Raw genomic sequence first — 22,379 nt, forward strand, 5'->3', positions numbered from 1 at the left:
ACGGACACACACACACCCCACACAGACGGACACACACAACCCACACAGACGGACACACACACACCCCACACAGACGGACACACACACACACCCCACACAGACGGACACACACACACCCCACACAGACGGACACACACAATACACAGACGGACACACACAATACACAGACGGACACACACAATACACAGACGGACACACACAATACACAGACGGACACACACACACACAATACACAGACGGACACACACACACACAATGCAGACGGACACACACACACACAATGCAGACGGACACACACACACACAATGCAGACGGACACACACACACACAATGCAGACGGACACACACACACAATGCAGACGGACACACACACACAATGCAGACGGACACACACACACAATGCAGACGGACACACACACACAATGCAGACGGACACACACACAATGCAGACGGACACACACACAATGCAGACGGACACACACACAATGCAGACGGACACACACACACACACACACACAATGCAGACGGACACACACACACACACACACACAATGCAGACGGACACACACACACACACAATGCAGACGGACTCACACACACACACAATGCAGACGGACTCACACACACACACAATACAGACGGACACACACACACACAATACAGACGGACACACACACACAATACAGACGGACACACACACCACACAGACGGACACACACACCACACAGACGGACACACACACCACACAGACGGACACACACCACACAGACGGACACACACCACACAGACGGACACACACCACACACACGGACACACACACAGACGGACACACGGACACACACACACAGACGGACACACACACAGACGGACACACACACACACGGACACACACACACAGAGACGGACACACACACACAGAGACGGACACACACACACAGAGACGGACACGCACACAGAGACGGACGGGCACACAGAGACGGACGGACACACAGAGACGGACGGACACACGCCACACGGACGGACACACGCCACACGGACGGACACACACCACACAGACGGACACACACACCACACAGACGGACACACACCACACAGACGGACACACACCACACAGACGGACACACACCACACACACGGACACACACACAGACGGACACACGGACACACACACACAGACGGACACACACACAGACGGACACACACACACACGGACACACACACACAGAGACGGACACACACACACAGAGACGGACACACACACACAGAGACGGACACGCACACAGAGACGGACGGGCACACAGAGACGGACGGACACACAGAGACGGACGGACACACGCCACACGGACGGACACACGCCACACGGACGGACACACGCCACACGGACGGACACACACCACACGGACGGACACACACCACACGGACGGACACACACCACACGGACGGACACACACCACACGGACGGACACACACCACACGGACGGACACACACCACACGGACGGACACACACCACACGGACGGACACACACCACACGGACGGACACACACACACGGACGGACACACACACCGGGACACACAGACGGACGGACACACACCACACGGACGGACACACACACACGGACGGACACACACACACGGACGGACACACACACACGGACGGACACACACACACACACACCACACACGGACGGACACACACCACACACGGACGGACACACACCACACACGGACGGAAACACACCACACGGACGGACACACACCACACGGACGGACACACACCACACGGACGGACGGACACACACACACGGACGGACACACACGGACGGACGGACACACACGGACGGACGGACACACGGACGGACGGACACACGGACAGACACACACGGACGGACACACACACACGGACGGACACACGGACGGACGGACACACGGACGGACACACGGACGGACGGACACACGGACGGACGGACACACGGACGGACGGACACACACACGGACGGACGGGACACACACGGACGGACGGACACACACACGGACGGACACACACACGGACGGACACACACACGGACGGACACACACACGGACGGACACACACACACACACGGACGGACGGACACACACGGACGGACGGACACACACGGACGGACGGACACACACACGGACGGACGGACACACACACGGACGGACGGACACACACACGAACGGACGGACACACACACGAACGGACGGACACACACACGGACGGACGGACACACACACGGACGGACGGACACACACACGGACGGACGGACACACACACGGACGGACACACACACGGACGGACGGACACACACACACACGGACGGACGGACACACACACGGACGGACGGACACACACACAGACGGACACACACACAGACGGACACACACACACAGACGGACACACACACACAGAGACGGACACACACACACAGAGACGGACACACACACACAGAGACGGACACACACACAGAGACGGACGGACACACGCCACACCGACGGACACACACACACGCCACACCGACGGACACACACCACGCGGACGGACACACACCACGCGGACGGACACACACCACACGGACGGACACACACCACACAGACGGACGGACACCACACAGACGGACGGACACACACCACACGGACGGACACACACCACACGGACGGACACACACACACGGACGGACACACACACACGGACGGACACACACACACGGACGGACACACACACACGGACGGACACACACACGGACGGACACACACCACACACGGACGGACGGACACACACCACACACGGACGGACGGACACACACGGACGGACGGACACACGGACGGACGGACACACACGGACGGACGGACACACGGACGGACGGACACACGGACGGACGGACACACGGACGGACGGACACACGGACGGACGGACACACGGACGGACGGACACACGGACGGACACACACACGGACGGACACACGGACACACGGACGGACACACACACGGGCGGACACACACACGGGCGGACACACACACGGGCGGACACACACACGGGCGGACACACACACGGGCGGACACACACACGGACGGACACACACACGGACGGACACACACACGGACGGACACACACACGGACGGACACACACACGGACGGACACACACACGGACGGACACACACACGCACGGACGGACACACACGCACGGACGGACACACACGGACGGACGGACACACACGGACGGACGGACACACACGGACGGACGGACGGACACGGACGGACGGACGGACACACACGGACGGACGGACGGACACACGGACGGACACACACACGGACGGACACACACGGACGGACACACACGGACGGACGGGCGGACACACACGGACGGACGGACGGACACACACGGACGGACGGACGGACACACACGGACGGACGGACACACACGGACGGACGGACACACACGGACGGACGGACACACACGGACGGACGGACACACACGGACGGACGGACACACGGACGGACGGACACACACACGGACGGACACACACACGGACGGACACACACACGGACGGACACACACGGACGGACACACACGGACGGACACACACACACACACACACACACACACGGACGGACGGACACACACACACACGGACGGACGGACACACACACACACGGACGGACGGACACACACGGACGGACGGACGGACACACACGGACGGACGGACACACACGGGCGGACGGACACACACGGACGGACGGACGGACGGACGGACGGACGGACACACACACGGACGGACGGACACACACACGGACGGACGGACACACACACGGACGGACGGACACACACACGGACGGACGGACACACACACGGACGGACGGACACACACACGGACGGACGGACACACACACGGACGGACGGACACACACACGGACGGACGGACACACCCACGGACGGACACACCCACGGACGGACACACCCACGGACGGACACACCCACGGACGGACACACCCACGGACGGACACCCACGGACGGACACACACACGGACGGACACACCCACGGACGGACACACACGGACGGACACACACACACACACACACGGACGGACACACACACACACGGACGGACACACACCACACACGGACGGACACACACACGGACGGACGCACACACACGGACGGACGCACACACACGGACGGACGGACACACACGGACGGACGGACACACACACGGACGGACGGACACACACACGGACGGACGGACACACGGACGGACGGACGGACACACGGACGGACGGACGGACGGACACACGGACGGACGGACGGACGGACACACACACGGACGGACACACACACGGACGGACACACACACGGACGGACACACACACGGACGGACACACACACGGACGGACACACACACGGACGGACACACACACGGACGGACACGGACGGACACGGACGGACACGGACGGACACGGACGGACACGGACGGACACGGACGGACACGGACGGACGGACACGGACGGACACACACGGACACACACGGACACACACGGACACACACGGACACACACGGACACACACGGACACGCTCACACCGACTACAGAAAGACGGATCCACACCAGACGGATCCACACCACACACACAATAAAGACACGCACAGTGAACAGACACGCACACACATTAAACAGACACGCACACACATTAAACAGACACGCACACACATTAAACAGACACGCACATGCACTTAGACCCAGACACACAAACACAGGTGGCAATACTCACATGCCGTATATCTGCGGGGCGATCTCCAGGCGGTTGACGTGCATGTGCAGCTCCACATCGTGCTTTTTCACCAACTGGTCCTGGATGCGGTTCACTTTGGTTACTATGGCAACGGACGGCCCCAAGTCCTGCGGCCGGGCGAACGGCATGCTGGTCAGCATCTCCTCCTTCCCCTGAGGAGAACGTCAACACGAGGCTTAGACGGCGTCGCCGACACGAGGCTTAGACGGCGTCGCCGACACGAGGCTTAGACGGCGTCGCCGACACGAGGCTTAGACGGCGTCGCCGACACGAGGCTTAGACGGCGTCATCACAGCATTGGAATAACATAAATACATGAACATAACATAATGCTGGAATACGTTAGAATTAGCGACGTCATAAAAATTGTTAGGTTTAAAAACAATTCTAATGAATGCAACAATTGGACAATGGATAAAGATACTCCAAACTTTTTGAATTTGTTTTAAATCCATTAAGTAAAAACCTTTTATTGGCATGGACAAGTAATGAATAGAGTTCAGGGGATTTGTGGGAATTTAAACTGGTTACTACTCTTGCCCAGAAACGAGAATATGCATATAATTAGTAGATTTGGATAGAAAACACAAAAGTTTCTAAAACTGTTTGAATGGTGTCTGAGTATAACAGAACTCATATGGCAGGCCAAAACCTGAGAAGATTCCATACAGGAAGTGCCCTGTCTGACAATTTATTGTCCTTCTGTAGCCTCTCTATCAAAAATACAGCATCTGTGCTGTAACGTGACATTTTCTAAGGCTTCCATTGGCTCTCAGAAGGTGCCAGAAAGTGTAATGAGATGTCTGCAGTCTCTGGGCAAAGTACAGCAGCAGAGTTTGTTACTGGCCTGCCTGGGGACAGTGACACTGGAGATGCGCGTTCATGTGAATTCTCCATTTTGTTCTTTCAGTCTTTGAATGAATACAACGTCGCCCGGTTGGAATTTTATCGCTATTTTACAAAAAAAAAAAAACAAAAAAAAAAAAAAATCGCATAAAAATGTATTTTAAACAGCGGTTTGACATGCTTCGAAGTACGGTAATGGAATATTTTGACATTTTTTGTCACGAAATGCGCTCGCGCGTCACCCTTCGGATTGTGACCTGAACGAACAAACAAAACGGCGCTATTTGGATATAACTATGGATTATTTCGAACCAAAACAACATTCGTTGTTGAAGTAGAAGTCATGGGAGTGCATTCTGACAAAGAACAGCAAAGGTAATCAAATTTTTCTTATAGTAAATCTGAGTTTGGTGAGGGCCAAACTTGGTGGGTGTCAAACTAGCTAGCCGTGATGGCCGGGCTATCTACTCAGAATATTGCAAAATGTGCTTTCACCAAAAAGCTATTTTAAAATCTGACACCGCGATTGCATAAAAGAGTTCTGTATCTATAATTCTTAAAATAATTGTTATGTATTTTGTGAACGTTTTATGCTGAGTAATTAAGTAAATTCACCGGAAGTTTGCGGTGTGTATGCTAGTTGCTAGTTCTGAACATCACATGCTAATGTAAAAAGCTGGTTTTTGATATAAATATGAACTTGATTGAACAAAACATGCATGTATTGTATAACATAATGTCCTAGGAGTGTCATCTGATGAAGATTGTCAAAGGTTAGTGCTGCATTTAGCTGTGTTTTTGGTTTTTGTGACATATATGCTTACTTGAAAAATAGCTGTGTGGTTATCTCTGGCTATGTACTCTCCTAACATAATCTAATGTTTTGTTTTCGCTGTAAAGCCTTTTTGAAATCGGACAATGTGGTTAGATTAACGAGAGTCTTATCTTTCAAATGGTGTAAAATAGTCCTGTTTGAGAACTTTGAATTATGACATTTTGTGGTTTTAAATTTGGCGCTCTGATGTGTCATTGGCTGTTGAATAGTGCGGGACGATTTCGTCCCACCTACCCTAGAGAGGTTAAGTATTAAATTTGTCACATTTTTTCTTTCTTAGAATGCACTCATATCTACATTTTGTAATATAATTTTCTTCATATAAAAAATATACTATGTGCCCGTTTTGCATCAATACACTGGGTGTATTTGCATATATGAATATATTAACATAATGGAGTGGAATAGGGCTGCAACCACCAGATATTTGCTCTGTCCAGGCCCACCTGCACTCCCCTGCTCCGTCCAGGCCCACCTGCACTCCCCTGCTCCGTCCAGGCCCACCTGCACTCCCCTGCTCCGTCCAGGCCCACCTGCACTCCCCTGCTCCGTCCAGGCCCACCTGCACTCCCCTGCTCCGTCCAGGCCCACCTGCACTCCCCTGCTCCGTCCAGGCCCACCTGCACTCCCCTGCTCCGTCCAGGCCCACCTGGACTCCCCTGCTCCGTCCAGGCCCACCTGGACTCCCCTGCTCCGTCCAGGCCCACCTGCACTCCCCTGCTCCGTCCAGGCCCACCTGCACTCCCCTGCTCCGTCCAGGCCCACCTGCACTCCCCTGCTCCGTCTAGGCCCACCTGCACTCCCCTGCTCCGTCTAGGCCCACCTGCACTCCCCTGCTCTGTCTAGGCCTACCTGCACTCCCCTGCTCTGTCTAGGCCTACCTGCACTCACCTGTGCCATCTAGACTGCTTCATCACTGAAGTTGGAGACTTATATCTCCCTAACTAACTAAGCATCAGGTGTCAGAGTAGCATACCAATCGCTGCAGCTGTACACAGCCCATCTGTAAATATCCCATCCAACCAACTACCTACCTCATCCCCATATTTGTTTTTCTACTCTTTTGCACACCAGTATTTCTACTTGCACATCCTCATCTGCACATCTATCACTCCAGTGTTAATTTGCTAAATTGTAATTAATTTGCCACTATGGCCTATTTATTGCCTTACCTCCTTACTTAATTTGCACACTGTATATAGATTTTTCTATTGTGTTATTGACTGTACGTTTGTTTATCCCATGTGTAACTCTGTTGTTTTTGTCGCACTGCTTTGCTTTATCTTGGCCAGGGCGCAGTTGTAAATGCGAACTAGTTCTCAACTGGCCTACCTGGTTAAATAAAGGTGAAATTAAATGGAAAAATGAATTAGTGTTGTGTATCAATAGCGGGATCCCCTCAGATTAAAAATCAACACGTCTGGCTCCAGTCCTATAAATACTTATTTGTGAGATCCGACATAATATCACTATAATCTGAGTGTTCATTTTGGGAAGTTCCTTTCATTTCAGGGCATTTCAAATTGTAAATCTGTCAACTGTATTAAATTATACATTTCTCAATTCCGCAAAAAAAAGGAACCATTGAAATAAAAGTTCTCTTCTCCTTTTGTTGTGATAGGAGACAATGCTTTCAATCCCCATCGAAGCTTCAGCGTTCCTATAGATGCAACGTAAACTAAACGTATTCCATTGAGCTCATTTCAGCCATTGGCGGAGTGTTTTAGACAGGTCTTTCCAAAAATAGCCGGTGAGTGTTAGAACTAAAGAGAATATTACCAGGAGTACTACTACTGACCCTTCTGACTTCTCTCTGGAAGCTGGAGAACCAGGGTTCTGCTGTCTCCATCAGCTGGGAAAACATGGCACTGCACAACACAACACACACAGAGGAGAATGTCTCAGGTTAGAAGTCTCTCTGACTGGTCCATATTACTGCCATCATCTAGGACAGGGATGGGCAACTGATGGGGGTGGGGGCCAACAACAAAAACAGAACTCATCATGAGAACCCCCCGCGAGCAAAACATTTTAGCAGCCCCCCTCTCGAAAGCGAAGATAAAAACTAAATGTGGGGTTTTAAGTTCATTTCATGCAGTTCTGCACATTTTACCATGTTGCCATTTTAAAGCAAATTTGCTGCAATTCTACACATTTTGCCATGGGGTTGAGGTACATGACGATCAATGGACCCCACCCTGGTCATAACTCAAGTTTGGTAAGTTAGTCAAGCTGCCAGCTATCTCATCAAAAAACATTTAGCTGACAGGCTAATTTAGTGACTGATGATGCACAGCCAAATGTATAAATTGCACCTTGTGTATTTTACTATTCTAACTCTCAATAGTAAGTTGAGACCCTGACTGAGTTCCTAAAATATATATTTATATTATTCTAATAATAAAATAGTGAAATGAGTCCACGGGCCTACAAAAGGAGGCCAGTTGGCCATCCCTGACCTAGGATGTGAAGAATGTAGGAGAACATAGAATGAATATTTAACTCACTAGGCATCATGTTCCTGGAACATGGGATTCAGCAGAGACATCATCTCCTCACTGTGGACCAAGGACAAAAGCATTAGATCAACACAGACCAATTTGGAGGAATGGACAGGATAAGGTTAAACTGAAGGGAAGTCGATGTGAAGGAGTGCAGGTGTGACGGACCTGGGGTGGGCGGTCTCGCTGGCGTGCTGAAAGGCCTGATGGTCACAGTGTAGGACGAACACAATAGGAGCCAACAACTCATGCATTCCCTGCAGAAAGAGAGGGGGATAGATAGAGAGAGAGGAGAGAGAGAGATTGAGAGAGAGGAGCGAGAGAGAGAGGAGCGAGCGAGAGAGAGGAGAGAGAGAGAGAGGCGAGAGAGAGGAGCGAGCGAGAGGAGCGAGCGAGAGAGGAGCGAGAGAGAGAGGAGCGAGAGAGAGAGGAGCGAGAGAGAGAGGAGCGAGAGAGAGAGGAGCGAGCGAGAGAGGAGCGAGCGAGAGAGGAGCGAGCGAGAGAGGAGCGAGAGAGAGAGGAGCGAGCGAGAGAGAGAGGAGAGAGAGAGAGGAGCGAGCGAGAGGAGAGAGGAGCGAGAGAGAGAGAGAGGAGCGAGAGAGAGAGAGAGGAGCGAGAGAGAGAGAGAGGAGCGAGAGAGAGAGAGAGGAGCGAGAGAGAGAGAGAGAGGAGCGAGAGAGAGAGAGAGGAGCGAGAGAGAGAGAGAGGAGCGAGAGAGAGAGAGAGGAGCGAGAGAGAGAGAGAGGAGCGAGAGAGAGAGAGAGGAGCGAGAGAGAGAGAGAGGAGCGAGAGAGAGAGAGAGGAGCGAGAGAGAGAGAGAGGAGCGAGAGAGAGAGAGAGGAGCGAGAGAGAGAGAGGAGAGAGAGCGAATGGCCAGTTTCTTTCAGGGTGATGCATGAGGTGTGTTATCAGTATTGACCGGGTATCATTAAACTTCATTACCCAGTGGCTAGACGTGTGTCACTTCCTGTTAAAACACTGACTGGTCATCATCCTCTCTCAGTCTGTAGCACTATGAAGACAGTACTGTCTAGTCTATGGGGTGCATTAGCATGCCTAGTGGCATATCTAACAGTGTGTACCTCTAGAAACCTTAACTAATATTGGAATGGTACCTGTTTGTACAGTAACTGTTCATTCTCTCGGGCATAACAGAACAAGATGTCTGTCAGCTTGGTCCTTACGTCCTCCTCTTGGAAGTAACGCATCTCAGGAAACCTAGACAGAATAGAGAGAAAAGAGAGGGGGGAGAGAGAAGAGAGGGGGGAGAGAGAAGAGAGGGGGGAGAGAGAAGAGAGGGGGGAGAGAGAAGAGAGGGGGGAGAGAGAAGAGAGGGGGGGAGAGAGAAGAGAGGGGGGGAGAGAGAAGAGAGGGGGAGAGAGAGAGGGGAGAGAGAAGAGAGGGGGAGAGAGAAGAGAGGGGGAGAGAGAAGAGAGGGGGGAGAGAGAAGAGAGGGGGGAGAGAGGAGAGAGAGTGTACAGTAGATATGGTGTACAGTACAGTAGATATGAGAATGACAGTCTGATAATCAGAGTGGTATTTAAAGGTTGAGTAAACCTTAAACAGTTGAGAAGATGTTAAATCAGACTCACGTTCTCATCACGTCCTGTTTGATCATCCCTCTCAACTCGTTGTCCTGGAAGAACTTGTTCCACAGGCTCTGAACAGGAGGAAGGAGAACACAGTGACATACTGTCCAGGAAACACCCATTCACCTAGCCTCCTACTACCCGACTGATTAGAAAATGTTGTACATTGGTGTCAATACACAATATAAGGACATATGGGTAAATGCCAAAATAAAGGAAACACCTTTATTAAAGTATCTTAATAGGGTGTTGGGCCCCCACGAGCCAGAACAGCTTCAATGCATCTAGATTCTACAAGTATCTGGACCTCTATTGTATGGATATGACACCATTCTTCCACGAGAAATGTTGTTGATGGAGGTGGAAAACCTAAGTGTTCAACTGGGTTGAGATCTGGTGACTCAGACGGCCATGGCTTACATCGTTTTCATGCTCAACAAACCATTCAGGCACGTTTTGTGCCCTGTGGATGGGGGCATTGTTATCCTATGGAGGCCTAAATAATATCCAGCATTTTTATGACCTTAAACATGATGGGATGTTAATTGCTTAGTTAACTCAGGAAACACACCTGTGTGGAAGCAATCTACTTTATATCCGGCATTACATTGTCAGTTACCTGTATACATATCATAATAAAGGAATCATAAAGATATTCTAATAAGTAGGTATTTTCAACAGGGACACCCTCTTAGCCCTGTGATAGTTATTTAGATGTTTACATTCCCAGTGTTCTGGATCTAGAGTTGTATCTACAGAGATTGAGGCTACACCTACCCCCTCGTCCAGTGAGAGTGGGTTGTTGACCACCAAGTCCTGCTGACCTGCAGCCTTACGGGGGTTGGTGATGTGCTGAGAGGAGGAGAGGCGGTCAGTGACTGGCGCGCACACACACACACACACACACACACAGTAAAAAGTAGGAGTTGACGCTCACCCAAACGAGCAGGCACAGGAACAGGTGAACGCATGACACACACACAACTCACTGTCTCTTTGATCTTCTCATACTGGGATCGTAACTCCTTGGTCTTGTTGATCCATTGGCTCTTATCCTCAGGAAGGACCTCCAGGTACAACTAGAAGACAACACACACGACTCACATGGTAGAACTACCTTCAGACACCCAAGAGCCATGTTGGTCTGGGACTGGTTTACCTTCCAGCACACACTGCGGAATCGGCTGCTCCGCAATCGACCGTTGATGCCTGCCTGCCGGATCCTGGTCAGGTAATTACTGTTCAGAAACAAGTCATCCCATTCTTTCCTTTAGAGGGAGGGAGGTAATGAGAGAGATGAGAAAAGGTTTTAGTGAGTTTTCAGCTCTCTCCAATCTGATTTAATCTAATATGGAAAAAGCAGAGAATTAGATCTGGCTGTGACGTGGACCACAGACACACATTACCTGTAGGAGAGGAAAGTGGACTCAGACAAAGTGCTACTATCCAGAGATCCTCCTGTTAAACACACATTTTATGAAAAGCATTAAACATGCAGCCACTAGAAGGCACTATAGAGACCAATGATGTGGAACAGTGAAGCTCAGCTCCAACATAATGGATGTTTGATCAATGAACCCTTTTCTGACGAAGGCATGTTTTCTTATAAACTCAGCAAAAACAGAAACGTCCCCTTTTCAGGACCCTGTCTTTCAAAGATAATTCGTAAAATCCAAATAACTTCACAGATCTTCATTGTAAAGGGTTTAAACACTGTTTCCCATGCCTGGTCAATGAACCATAAACAATTAATGAACAGTATAACAGAACTCATATGGCAGGCAAAAACCTGAGAAGATTCTGTACAGGAAGTGCCCTCTCTGACCATTTCTTGGCCTTCTACACTCTCTTTATTGAAAACAAAGGATCTCTGCTGTAACGTGACACTTCCTGAGGCTCCCATAGGCTCTCAGAAGGCGGCAGAATGTTGAATGATGACTTTGCAGCCCATGGCTGAAAAACAGTAGCGCATTTGGTAAGTGGTCGATCTGAGAACAATGAGACGGGTGCGCGCGTGCACGTGAAGTCCATTTTAGATTTTGAGTCTTTGAACGAAAACAGGGTTTCCCGGTTGGAATATTATCACTTTTTTACGAGAAAAATCGCATAAAAATGTATTTTAAACAGCGTTTGACATGCTTCGAAGTACGGTAATGGAATATTTAGAATTTATTTGTCACGATACGCGCGTTACCCTTCGGATAGTGTCTTGAACGCACGAACAAAACAGAGGATATTTGAACATAACTATGGATTATTTTGAACCAAACCAACATTTGTTATTGAAGTAGAAGTCCTGGGAGTGCATTCTGACGAAGAACAGCAAAGGTAATCCAATTTTTCTTATATTAAATCTGAGTTTGGTGAGTGCCAAACTTGGTGGGTGTCAAAATAGCTAGCCCGTGATGGCGAGCTATCTACTCAGAATATTGCAAAATGTGCTTTTGCCGAAAAGCTATTTTAAAATCGGACATAGCGATTGCATAAAGGAGTTCTGTATCTATAATTCTTAAAATAATTATGTTTTTTGTGAACGTTTATCGTGAGTAATTTAGTAAATTCACCGGAAGTTTGCGGTGGATATGCTAGTTCTGAACATCACATGCTAATGTAAAAAGCTGGTTTTTGATATAAATATGAACTTGATTGAACAAAACATGCATGTATTGCATAACATAATGTCCTAGGAGTGTCATCTGATGAAGCTCATCAAAGGTTAGTGCTGCATTTAGCTGTGGTTTGGGTTTATGTGACATTATATGCTAGCTTGAAAAATGGGTGTCTGATTATTTCTGGCTGGGTAATCTGCTGACATAATCTAATGTTTTGCTTTCGTTGTAAAGCCTTTTTGAAATCGGACAGTGTGGTTAGATTAACCAGAGTCTTGTCTTTAAAATGGTGTAAAATAGTCATATGTTTGAGAAATTGAAGTAATAGCATTTCTAAGGTATTTGAATATCGCGCCACGGGATTCCACTGGCTGTTGAGTAGGTGGGACGATTTCGTCCCACATACCCTAGAGAGGTTATGGTCACAGTTATGAAAACTTAGGACACTAAAGAGACCTTTCTACTGACTCTGAAAAACACCAAAAGAAAGATGCCCAGGGTCCCTGCTCATCTGCGTGAATGTGCCTTAGGCATGCCGCAAGCAGGCATGAGGACTGCAGATATGGCCAAGGCAATAAATTGCAATGTCCGTACTGTGAGACGCATAAGACAGCACTACAGGGAGACAGGACGGACAGCTGATCGTCCTCGCAGTGGCAGACCACGTGTAACAACACCTGCACAGGATTGGTACATCCGAGCATCACACCTGCGGGACAGGTACAGGATGGCAACAACAGCTGCCCGAGTTACACCAGGAACGCACAATCCCTCCATCAGTGTTCAGACTGTCCGCAATAGGCTGAGAGAGGCTGGACTGAGGGCATGTAGGCCTGTTGTAAGGCAGGTCCTCACCAGACATCACTGGCAACAACGTCGCCTATGGGCACAAACCCACCGTTGCTGGACCAGACAGGACTGGCAAAAAGTGCTCTTCACTGACGAGTCGCGGTTTTGTCTCACCAGGGGTGATGGTCGGATTCACGTTTATCGTCGAAGGAATGAGCGTTACACCAAGGCCTGTACTCTGGAGCGGGATCGATTTGGAGGTGGAGGGTCTGTCATGGTCTGGGGCGGTGTCTCACAGCATCATTGGACTGAGCTTGTTGTCATTGCAGGCAATCTCAACGCTGTGCGTTACAGGGAAGACATTATCCTGGTGCAGTCCATGAGGAGATGCACTGCAGTACTTAATGCAGCTGGTGGCCACACCAGATACTGACTTACTTTTGATTTTGACCCCCCCCCCTTTGTTCAGGGACACATTATTCCATTTCTGTTAGTCACATGTCTGTGGAACTTGTTCAGTTTATGTCTCAGTTGTTGAATCTTGTTATGTTCATACAAATATTTACACGTTAAGTTTGCTGAAAATAAACGCAGTTGACAGTGAGAGGACGTCCCCCCCCCCCCGTCCGTCCCCCGAGTTTACAATGTAGAAAATAGTAAAAAATAAAGAAAAACCCTTGAATGAGTAGGTGTCCAAACTTGACTGGTACTGTATATATTTTACTAACTGTATCGACTTTTCACCACATCACTAGATATTAACATTTCATAAGAACATGTTAGTAAATCCTTAATGACTGTGTTGTAAATGTCGACTCACCACAGCTGAGATTCCTGTTTAAGTTGTGGAGTGGGTCAAAACCCGTCTCCTGCTCTCCCTCTGGCTGGAGAGGGTGCTGCATGACCACCACCCAACAGAACCTGTGATGAGAACAACAGGAGGGGTCAGAACTACCCGTGTACCACAGAACAAGAACCAGAGTAGGACACAGGGATATTTCTACCATAGATAGGTGTACCGAAAACGCCCAAGGCTAAGTCCAAACAAAAAAACGCTTTGTCTAAACTTAAACGACTAAAACCTGATATAAAGTATGTAGAAAAGATTATAGACCTACAGTATATCATTTTGATAAAATAATCTCTGAGGACTAACAGTCATCAAAATAAAAGCTAGACAGTCAGGGAATAGAACATTCACAAAACGATTTAATAGTATTGATTTTGTTATTAAAATGGAAATGTCACAATTTCTCAGCTTCAGCACCAACCCAACATCAACATATGTGAAAATGGCACGTTTCTATATTTCGTAGTCAAAAATATAAAGAAAGTTAAGTGTTTCCAATGACATCAACAATTGGTCAAAATCACATGATGCACACCGATGATGTCATTAGAAACACTTATCTTTTTTACTACAAACATAAAAACGCATCATTTTCACATAAGTTGAGCTGGTGCTGGAGATGAATATGAAGTTGAAAACTTGTGAAGTTTCCCTTTGAGCAAAAGAACACAGCATTAGCTATGGCAAAATGCATAGAACTGCAGGAAATTATCTTAAAAATTATCTCAGCTCCATGGCAGAATGTGTAGAATCCCTGGAAATTAGCTTTAAAACTGCTACATTTTCTGTCAGCTGAATGGCAAAATGTCAGCTGAATGGCAAAACCTTAAAATTGCAAAAATATATATCTCTGCTCCAAGGAGAAATTCTGAGAATTGCAGGAAATTGGTTTAAAAATGCTAAAACACCAAGATAAAACATTGTAAAATGACGCTGTGCCGACCGCGCCCATTGCCTTACCCCCGACCACGCCCACCACCTACGACTCTTTTTAATCCAGAAAAATCAGATGACTGCAGCAGTAAAAAATACCATAGAGTAACTGAACACACCACAGAGCAAGAACAGGAGGATTTATCTGATAATAGAAAGAGTGGGAGGAAGTTTAGTTGAGCAATTAAAAACAGAACAAAATAGTATAAATTGGGAATATTCTTATCCAATTAAGCTTTAGGCCTAGGCTTTTTTGTCTTTGTTCCATGTCAGTACTTACAGTCACAATGCGTTTCTCCTCAGCTTAGACTCACGACAGATGAAGGCTTATCTGAGAGAAACAACACAGAGGGACATTCAGGACAAAAAGAAGAGAAATCAACGATCAAAAACAAAAAAAGCAGTCTTGGTATTTCTCTGTATCCCTGGGTATGGAGATCACACCAACGGAATTCAACACTAGACTAATGAAGGAAATTGAACAAGACAATAGTGAAGGAGAACCTGGTAGAGTTTAGACTACTGTAATGTGTGGCTTTCAAACATTGCTGACAGCCTACACTGTAATAAAACAGATTGGACAAGAACAACAAGTGGAAAATAACATTATGTAAATTGACATGAAAATGTGTATGCAAATGAAAACGTACTAATCATAGAGTGACTTGTGCACAAAAACAACCACTTCCATGGAGAAAGAGTAGGGAATAAGGTTAGCCCAGGGAATTCTCAGACTGACAGCTCTATGTGGGAGATGTGACAAATATTGACACTACAACGCCATGGAAATCAGGCTAAGTCCTACAGTACCAAAAGAGAAAAATCATGACATTTCACATAATAGGATAGGCCATCGAGCAGCTCCATTCCAGAACTAGCCTAAACCACGTCGTCTTTCATCAAAACATACCAACATTTCATCCTCAATAAACCCTGTTTATCTTATTTAGGTTAAACAACTCCTCCAGTGTGTTGTTTATCATGGATAGGCCTCGCAGGTTATCAATGTGTTGGTGTGTATACACACACGTTAGACCTAGCCTACATAGCACATGCCTCCTTCCACTGCAGCAGCGCACACATTATGTATGTCCCTTTATTAATTATGGAAATCACCTTTACAAAGGCATCTCCTTAAACCCATTAACGAGGCGCATGGAACGGGGCTTCGATAAATCAGCCGTGCACGCTACCAAAATAAATGATTTTATATGCATAATGCATGCTCCTGTTTGCCTAGGCAACATCTGTTCTTCACAAAGACTAATGCCTTCTTTAAGTCATTTCAGGCTTTTTTCTCCCCATTTTAAAAAAGCATTATCCCATTAAATAATTAGAACTAATCTCCAACAAGAGAGAGATGCTGTGAATAGGTAAATAATAACGGGTTTCGTTTCCTCATTTTGAACTAGAATGGATTCTGAAAGTAGTTTGACGTGTTTCAGACGTGTCTGATCGTCTAGTTCCTCAAACTCTATGTCAGGCCACTGTCAGGCCACGGGCTGTGTACGTTTCATGTCAATTGAACGTTTACAGAAGAATCAGAACATGTAACAGAAGCTACTAGCAGTGCAGCAGCTCCAGCATCTCAAGGTCCTCTAATCCTGTAAGATGACTGTCTTCATCTTCAATGGCCCAAAACAGACCAATCAAACTATTATTAAAGGAGGGGAAGTTCCAATTTCAATATTTAGAAATGTAACAACTATACTGAACAAAAATATAAACGCAACATGTAAAGTGTTGGTCCCATGTTTCATGAGCTGAAATAAAAGATCCCAAAAATGTTCCATACATACAAAAAGCTTATTTCTCTCAAATTCTGTGCACAAATTTGTTTACATCCCTGTTAGTGAACATTTCTCCTTTCCCAAGATAATTCATCCACCTGACAGGTGTGGCATATTAAGAAGCTGATTAAACAGAATGATTATTACACAGCTGAAAATTATGCTGGGGAAAATAAAAGGCCACACTAAAATGTGCAGTTTTGTAACGCAACACAATGCCTCAAGTTCAGGGAGGTGCAATTGTCATGCTGACTGCAGGAATGTCCACCAGAGCTGTTGTCAGAGAATTGAATGTTCATTTCTATAAGCCGCCTCCAACGACATTTGAGAATGACAGTACATCCAACTGGTCTCACAACCACAGACTACATGTAACCACGTCAGCCCAGGACCTCCACATCCAGCTTCTTCACCTGCTGGATCATCTGAGACCAGCCAACTGGTCTCACAACCACAGACCACGTGTAACCACACCAGCCCAGGACAACCACATCCAGCTTCTTCACCTGCTGGATCATCTGAGACCAGCCAACTGGTCTCACAACCACGTGTAACCACGCCAGCCCAGGACCTCCACATCCAGCTTCTTCACCTGCTGGATCATCTGAGACAAGCCAACTGGTCTCACAACCACAGACCACGTGTAACCACGCCAGCCCAGGACAACCACATCCAGCTTCTTCACCTGCTGGATAATCTGAGACAAGCTGCCCGGACAGCTGGTGAAACTGGGTTTGCACAACCAAAGAATTTCTGCACAAACTATCAGAAACAGTCTCAGGGAAGCTCATGTGTGCTGGTCGTCCTCACAGGGTCTTGACCTGACTGTTCTAGAATGTAGAGCACCGACCTCAGTGGGAAAATGCTCACCTTCAATGGCCACTGGAGAAGTGTGCTCTTGATGGATCAAATCCCAGGTTAACTGTACTGAGCAGCTAGTATACACCAGATACTGACTAGTTCTGATCCATACCGTTACATTCATATATTTTAAAAGGTATGCGTGACCAACAGATGCATATCTGTATTCCCAGTTAAGTTAAATCCATAGATTAGGGTTTAATTAGGGATTTATTTAAATCTACTGATTTCCTTTTATGAACTATAACTAGGGTTGCAAAGGGTCGGAAACTTTCCGGAATTTACCATGGGAAGTTAGCCCGGGAATTTAGCTTAAATTCACCCCAAAAAAGTTAGCTTATAACAGTGAACCTTTTTTGTGGAATACATAAGGCAATTCTAGGTCTGTGACATATTTTGGTTAAACTATCCCCAATTCAATGGAATTGCAACCCTCTGCATGCACAGTGCATTCCTCCATCACATGTACAACTGATTCTCAAGATCTTGCACACTAATGAGATGCTATTGAGCCCACACTACTATACTGGAGACAAGGACTACATGCTTTCTGGTAAGATTTGATTACAATACTGGGTGGGGTGATTATATTTTATATGACATACATTATTTTTTGATTACTAGTAAATAGTAGCCTACAGCTAAGTGTGTTTAAATCATTTCTAAACTTAATTTCTGCTAGTTAGTTATTGCTACCATGTGGGTTTTAGCTTGCTTGAGCCTGCTAACTGAGTGTTAATTCACCTGTTTCCATACATATTTCATTTTAAAACATTTGTATTACAAAAGGAGTTGTATAATCTAACTGCTTAACTATTTATCTGTACATGGAATTGTATTTAGATTTTTTTTTTACTAATCTTTACAGGAAAATTCCACGGGCACAATCTGATCCGTGGAGACATTTCACTGCAGCTAATGTAGAAGAAAATACTGTGCCAAATCATATGTGAAGAATGCAACAAAAGATGCAGAATTATCTGGCCAAGTGCATAAAGTTCCCTCAGCGCTCACAACAAGCAACCTCTGACAGAAGTCCCTCCACTTCGAGGTGAAAATGATGAATCAGACACCTTATCGATAGCAACAGCTCATGGTCCTCCTGGAATAAGAACTTTTTTTGACTTAATGGAGGAATGTAGTCAGAGAAATGATGATGAATGTCTTGCTCGAGCTGTGTATGCAACTGGGCCTAGGCACAGGCCCACCCACTTGGGAGCCATGCCCACCCAATCAGATGGAGAAAAAGCTAAACAATAATGTAATATTATTACTAAATTATTATATTATTACTAAAATACTCCAACATTTACATATACTTGTGTTTTCTTAACAGAATAGCTAGTGTTTTTCCAGATGGCCTTGGTGCCCTGGCAGATGGCACCCCTGGCAGGTGGCCTTGGTGCCCTGGCAGGTGGCACCCCTAGCAGGTGGCCTTGGTGCCCTGGCAGGTGGCCTTGGTGCCCTGGCAGGTGGTGCCCTAGCAGGTGGCCTTGGTGCCCTGGCAGGTGGCCTTGGTGCCCTGGCAGGTGGCCTTGGTGCCCTGGCAGGTGGCACCCCTGGCAGGTGGCCTTGGTGCCCTGGCAGGTGGCCTTGGTGCCCTGGCCGGTGGCACCCCTGGCAGGTGGCCTTGGTGCCCTGGCAGACGGCCTTGGTGCCCTGGCAGACGGCCTTGGTGCCCTGGCAGACGGCCTTGGTGCCCTGGCAGACGGCCTTGGTGCCCTGGCAGACGGCCTTGGTGCCCTGGCAGACGGGACACCTCTTGAAGGCCAAAGAATGTACTGGGATAAGATACTTGCCTGTGATTTAGCATACTGAAACAAGGCCCACTAAATCCCACTTTAGTGTGGAAAACTGTGCCGTATCCACTAGGTACCAAATCCACTAGGTACCAAACGTAACAAAACGGACTGAAACAGGGAAACCTGGACTTGTCCAATAAGAAATGCTTGTTGTTTTTCCATTACAAAAATGTTTCGCTACGGTGTGCACTAATGAATACGGCCCAGACATTTGGGGAATGAGGATACTCTTAGCACAGTCTGGGCCATTAACAGACATTATTACGACACACATTAGAGTCCTCGTCCTGACCTCTACATGATCCCAGCCAGCAGCCCAGAAACAATGATTAGCCTTATGTAGTCGTTTGTACAGCATATGACAACACATTAAAGAAACAGAAAGCTAAATTAGACAAACGCCTTACAAAATAAAATTAGAAATGCAAGTGAAATACATAAAGCTACACTTTCATTCCCTCAGGGAGATTAATAGACCGACATAATGATTCACTTCCTCTTTACTGTAAACAGCACATCCCTTCATGCCTGCTGTGAAGAGGTGAAGTCCCTCTACCTCCCTCTTCACTCCAATTAAAAGAAAGATTGAGGACTTGGAAGACCTGAAATGGTAGACAACAAATTGGATATAAACTGAGCTAGACAGAGAGGCTATGTAGCTTCTGCCCAGAGCCATAAAGACCTTCTGCTTTCAGTCAGTCTGATTATGTTGCTGTAGAACAGCAGATAACCTGGACATTCTGAGTTCTGACAACAACACTGGAAACAACAGCAAAATACACTGAGGAACAACAGAAAGAGCAGGGTACTTCAGTGCTAGTATAGAAGACTACGACTTTCATGTGACTGAGGGTCCATCTTAGTGGATGTAGTCTATACAGATTGCATTCGAGAAATTGAAGACTGAACCAATCAAGTGGTTTGCTGAGGAGGTCAAGTAAATTTGGAAACATCTAGCCTTTGCTCTGAGAAATGCAAAACCTACACCACAAGGACCATCCCTTTTAAGGACCTTATCAGTCTGCCTAGTGTAACCTGTTTCAAGAAGCTAGGGCGTATGTCGCACATCACAGGAGAGACATTTTAAGTTATTTTAAATGAAATGTTTTTGACAGAAATGCCTTCTGGAACATGTGAGCTTTCATGTGCCTTAATAACAAACGTGTATGCCATCTGTAAATATGAATAACATTGTTAAATTAAGAGCCTAGTTGGTTTATCCACAGAAAAATACAAGAACCTTCCCGCTAGCCATGATCGGCTAAGATGATGGATGGGCTGGACATGCCAAGAGATGAGTTTGAATTGGTCTACCATGTAGCATGCTTCTGTCTATAACATGAGCTGCTCAGTATGTGTGGATAATCCTCTAACGCGTTTTTTGTTTTTTAAAGATATCATTAAGAACTGAAACATTTTTTTTTAGATTGCTGCCCTGAAGTTAATAGCACTATAGACAAAGATCAGTGGGAAAACGTTGTGATGGACAACTTTTTTTGGACGATCGTTCCATGCTGAAAATGAATCACACAATGAGGAAATCCCTGATTTTAGGTAAAAACATTTCATTGAACCAGACACTGTAGTCTTCCCCCATCACTGTCGTCAGAAGAAACAGTGATCAACAGTGGTTGTTACGAACAAGTTGACCAAGTTTTTAAATCAGTGGAAGCTGAGAGATGATTGCCAAATGTGGAGAGTCGAAAAGACAACACAGGAGGCTGTTGTATAAAACACCTGTCTCCGGATTACATCTTCAAACAAATGGCAACTACGGCATCCATGACAGAGAAGCGGTCATCCATATGGACGGGGAATAGTCTAGCTACATTTTCAGATATTATACATTTCAAATTTTGTCAGAAAGTCAATTTCATTGCAAGTTAAAGCGTACTGTTATCTAGCTAACGTCAGCTGGCTCGCTCACTAGCTAACGTTACATGTATGATCTGATTAGTAATATTATTTGTATATCAAAAATCTATTTGCATTGCTAGTTACAGCCTAATATTAGCTAGCTAGCTACCATTGAAACTAGTTGGTTATCTTTAGCTACCTGCAGATTCATGCATGGTAGTATGAGTTGGGATTATAGTTCATTGTTTAGCTAGCTAGATGTTTAAACAAAAGACTACTATGCAAGTAACCATTTCACTGTACCGTTT

At 47.1% G+C, this 22,379-nt stretch overlaps 1 protein-coding gene across 1 annotated transcript in view; it reads right to left on the reverse strand.

The window, feature by feature from the left end:
• Window positions 1–22,379, reverse strand: part of LOC115189494 (TBC1 domain family member 5) — a gene marked incomplete at its 3' end in the record, with an annotated part of 35,838 nt that overhangs the window by 9,992 nt on the left and 3,467 nt on the right. Inside the window, exons 2-13 of the mRNA XM_029748106.1 lie at window positions 16,042–16,092; window positions 14,799–14,899; window positions 11,987–12,038; window positions 11,740–11,848; window positions 11,570–11,659; window positions 11,358–11,432; window positions 10,584–10,651; window positions 10,107–10,209; window positions 9,160–9,248; window positions 8,998–9,048; window positions 8,289–8,358; window positions 4,789–4,961 (exon numbers count right to left, since the gene is read on the reverse strand). Of these exons, the coding sequence (XP_029603966.1) occupies window positions 4,789–4,961; window positions 8,289–8,358; window positions 8,998–9,048; window positions 9,160–9,248; window positions 10,107–10,209; window positions 10,584–10,651; window positions 11,358–11,432; window positions 11,570–11,659; window positions 11,740–11,848; window positions 11,987–12,038; window positions 14,799–14,880 (962 nt within the window). The remainder of the gene's footprint in view (window positions 1–4,788; window positions 4,962–8,288; window positions 8,359–8,997; window positions 9,049–9,159; window positions 9,249–10,106; window positions 10,210–10,583; window positions 10,652–11,357; window positions 11,433–11,569; window positions 11,660–11,739; window positions 11,849–11,986; window positions 12,039–14,798; window positions 14,900–16,041; window positions 16,093–22,379) is intronic.

This window comes from Salmo trutta, unplaced genomic scaffold (assembly GCF_901001165.1).
Source record: "Salmo trutta unplaced genomic scaffold, fSalTru1.1, whole genome shotgun sequence".
NCBI lineage: Eukaryota > Metazoa > Chordata > Actinopteri > Salmoniformes > Salmonidae > Salmo > Salmo trutta.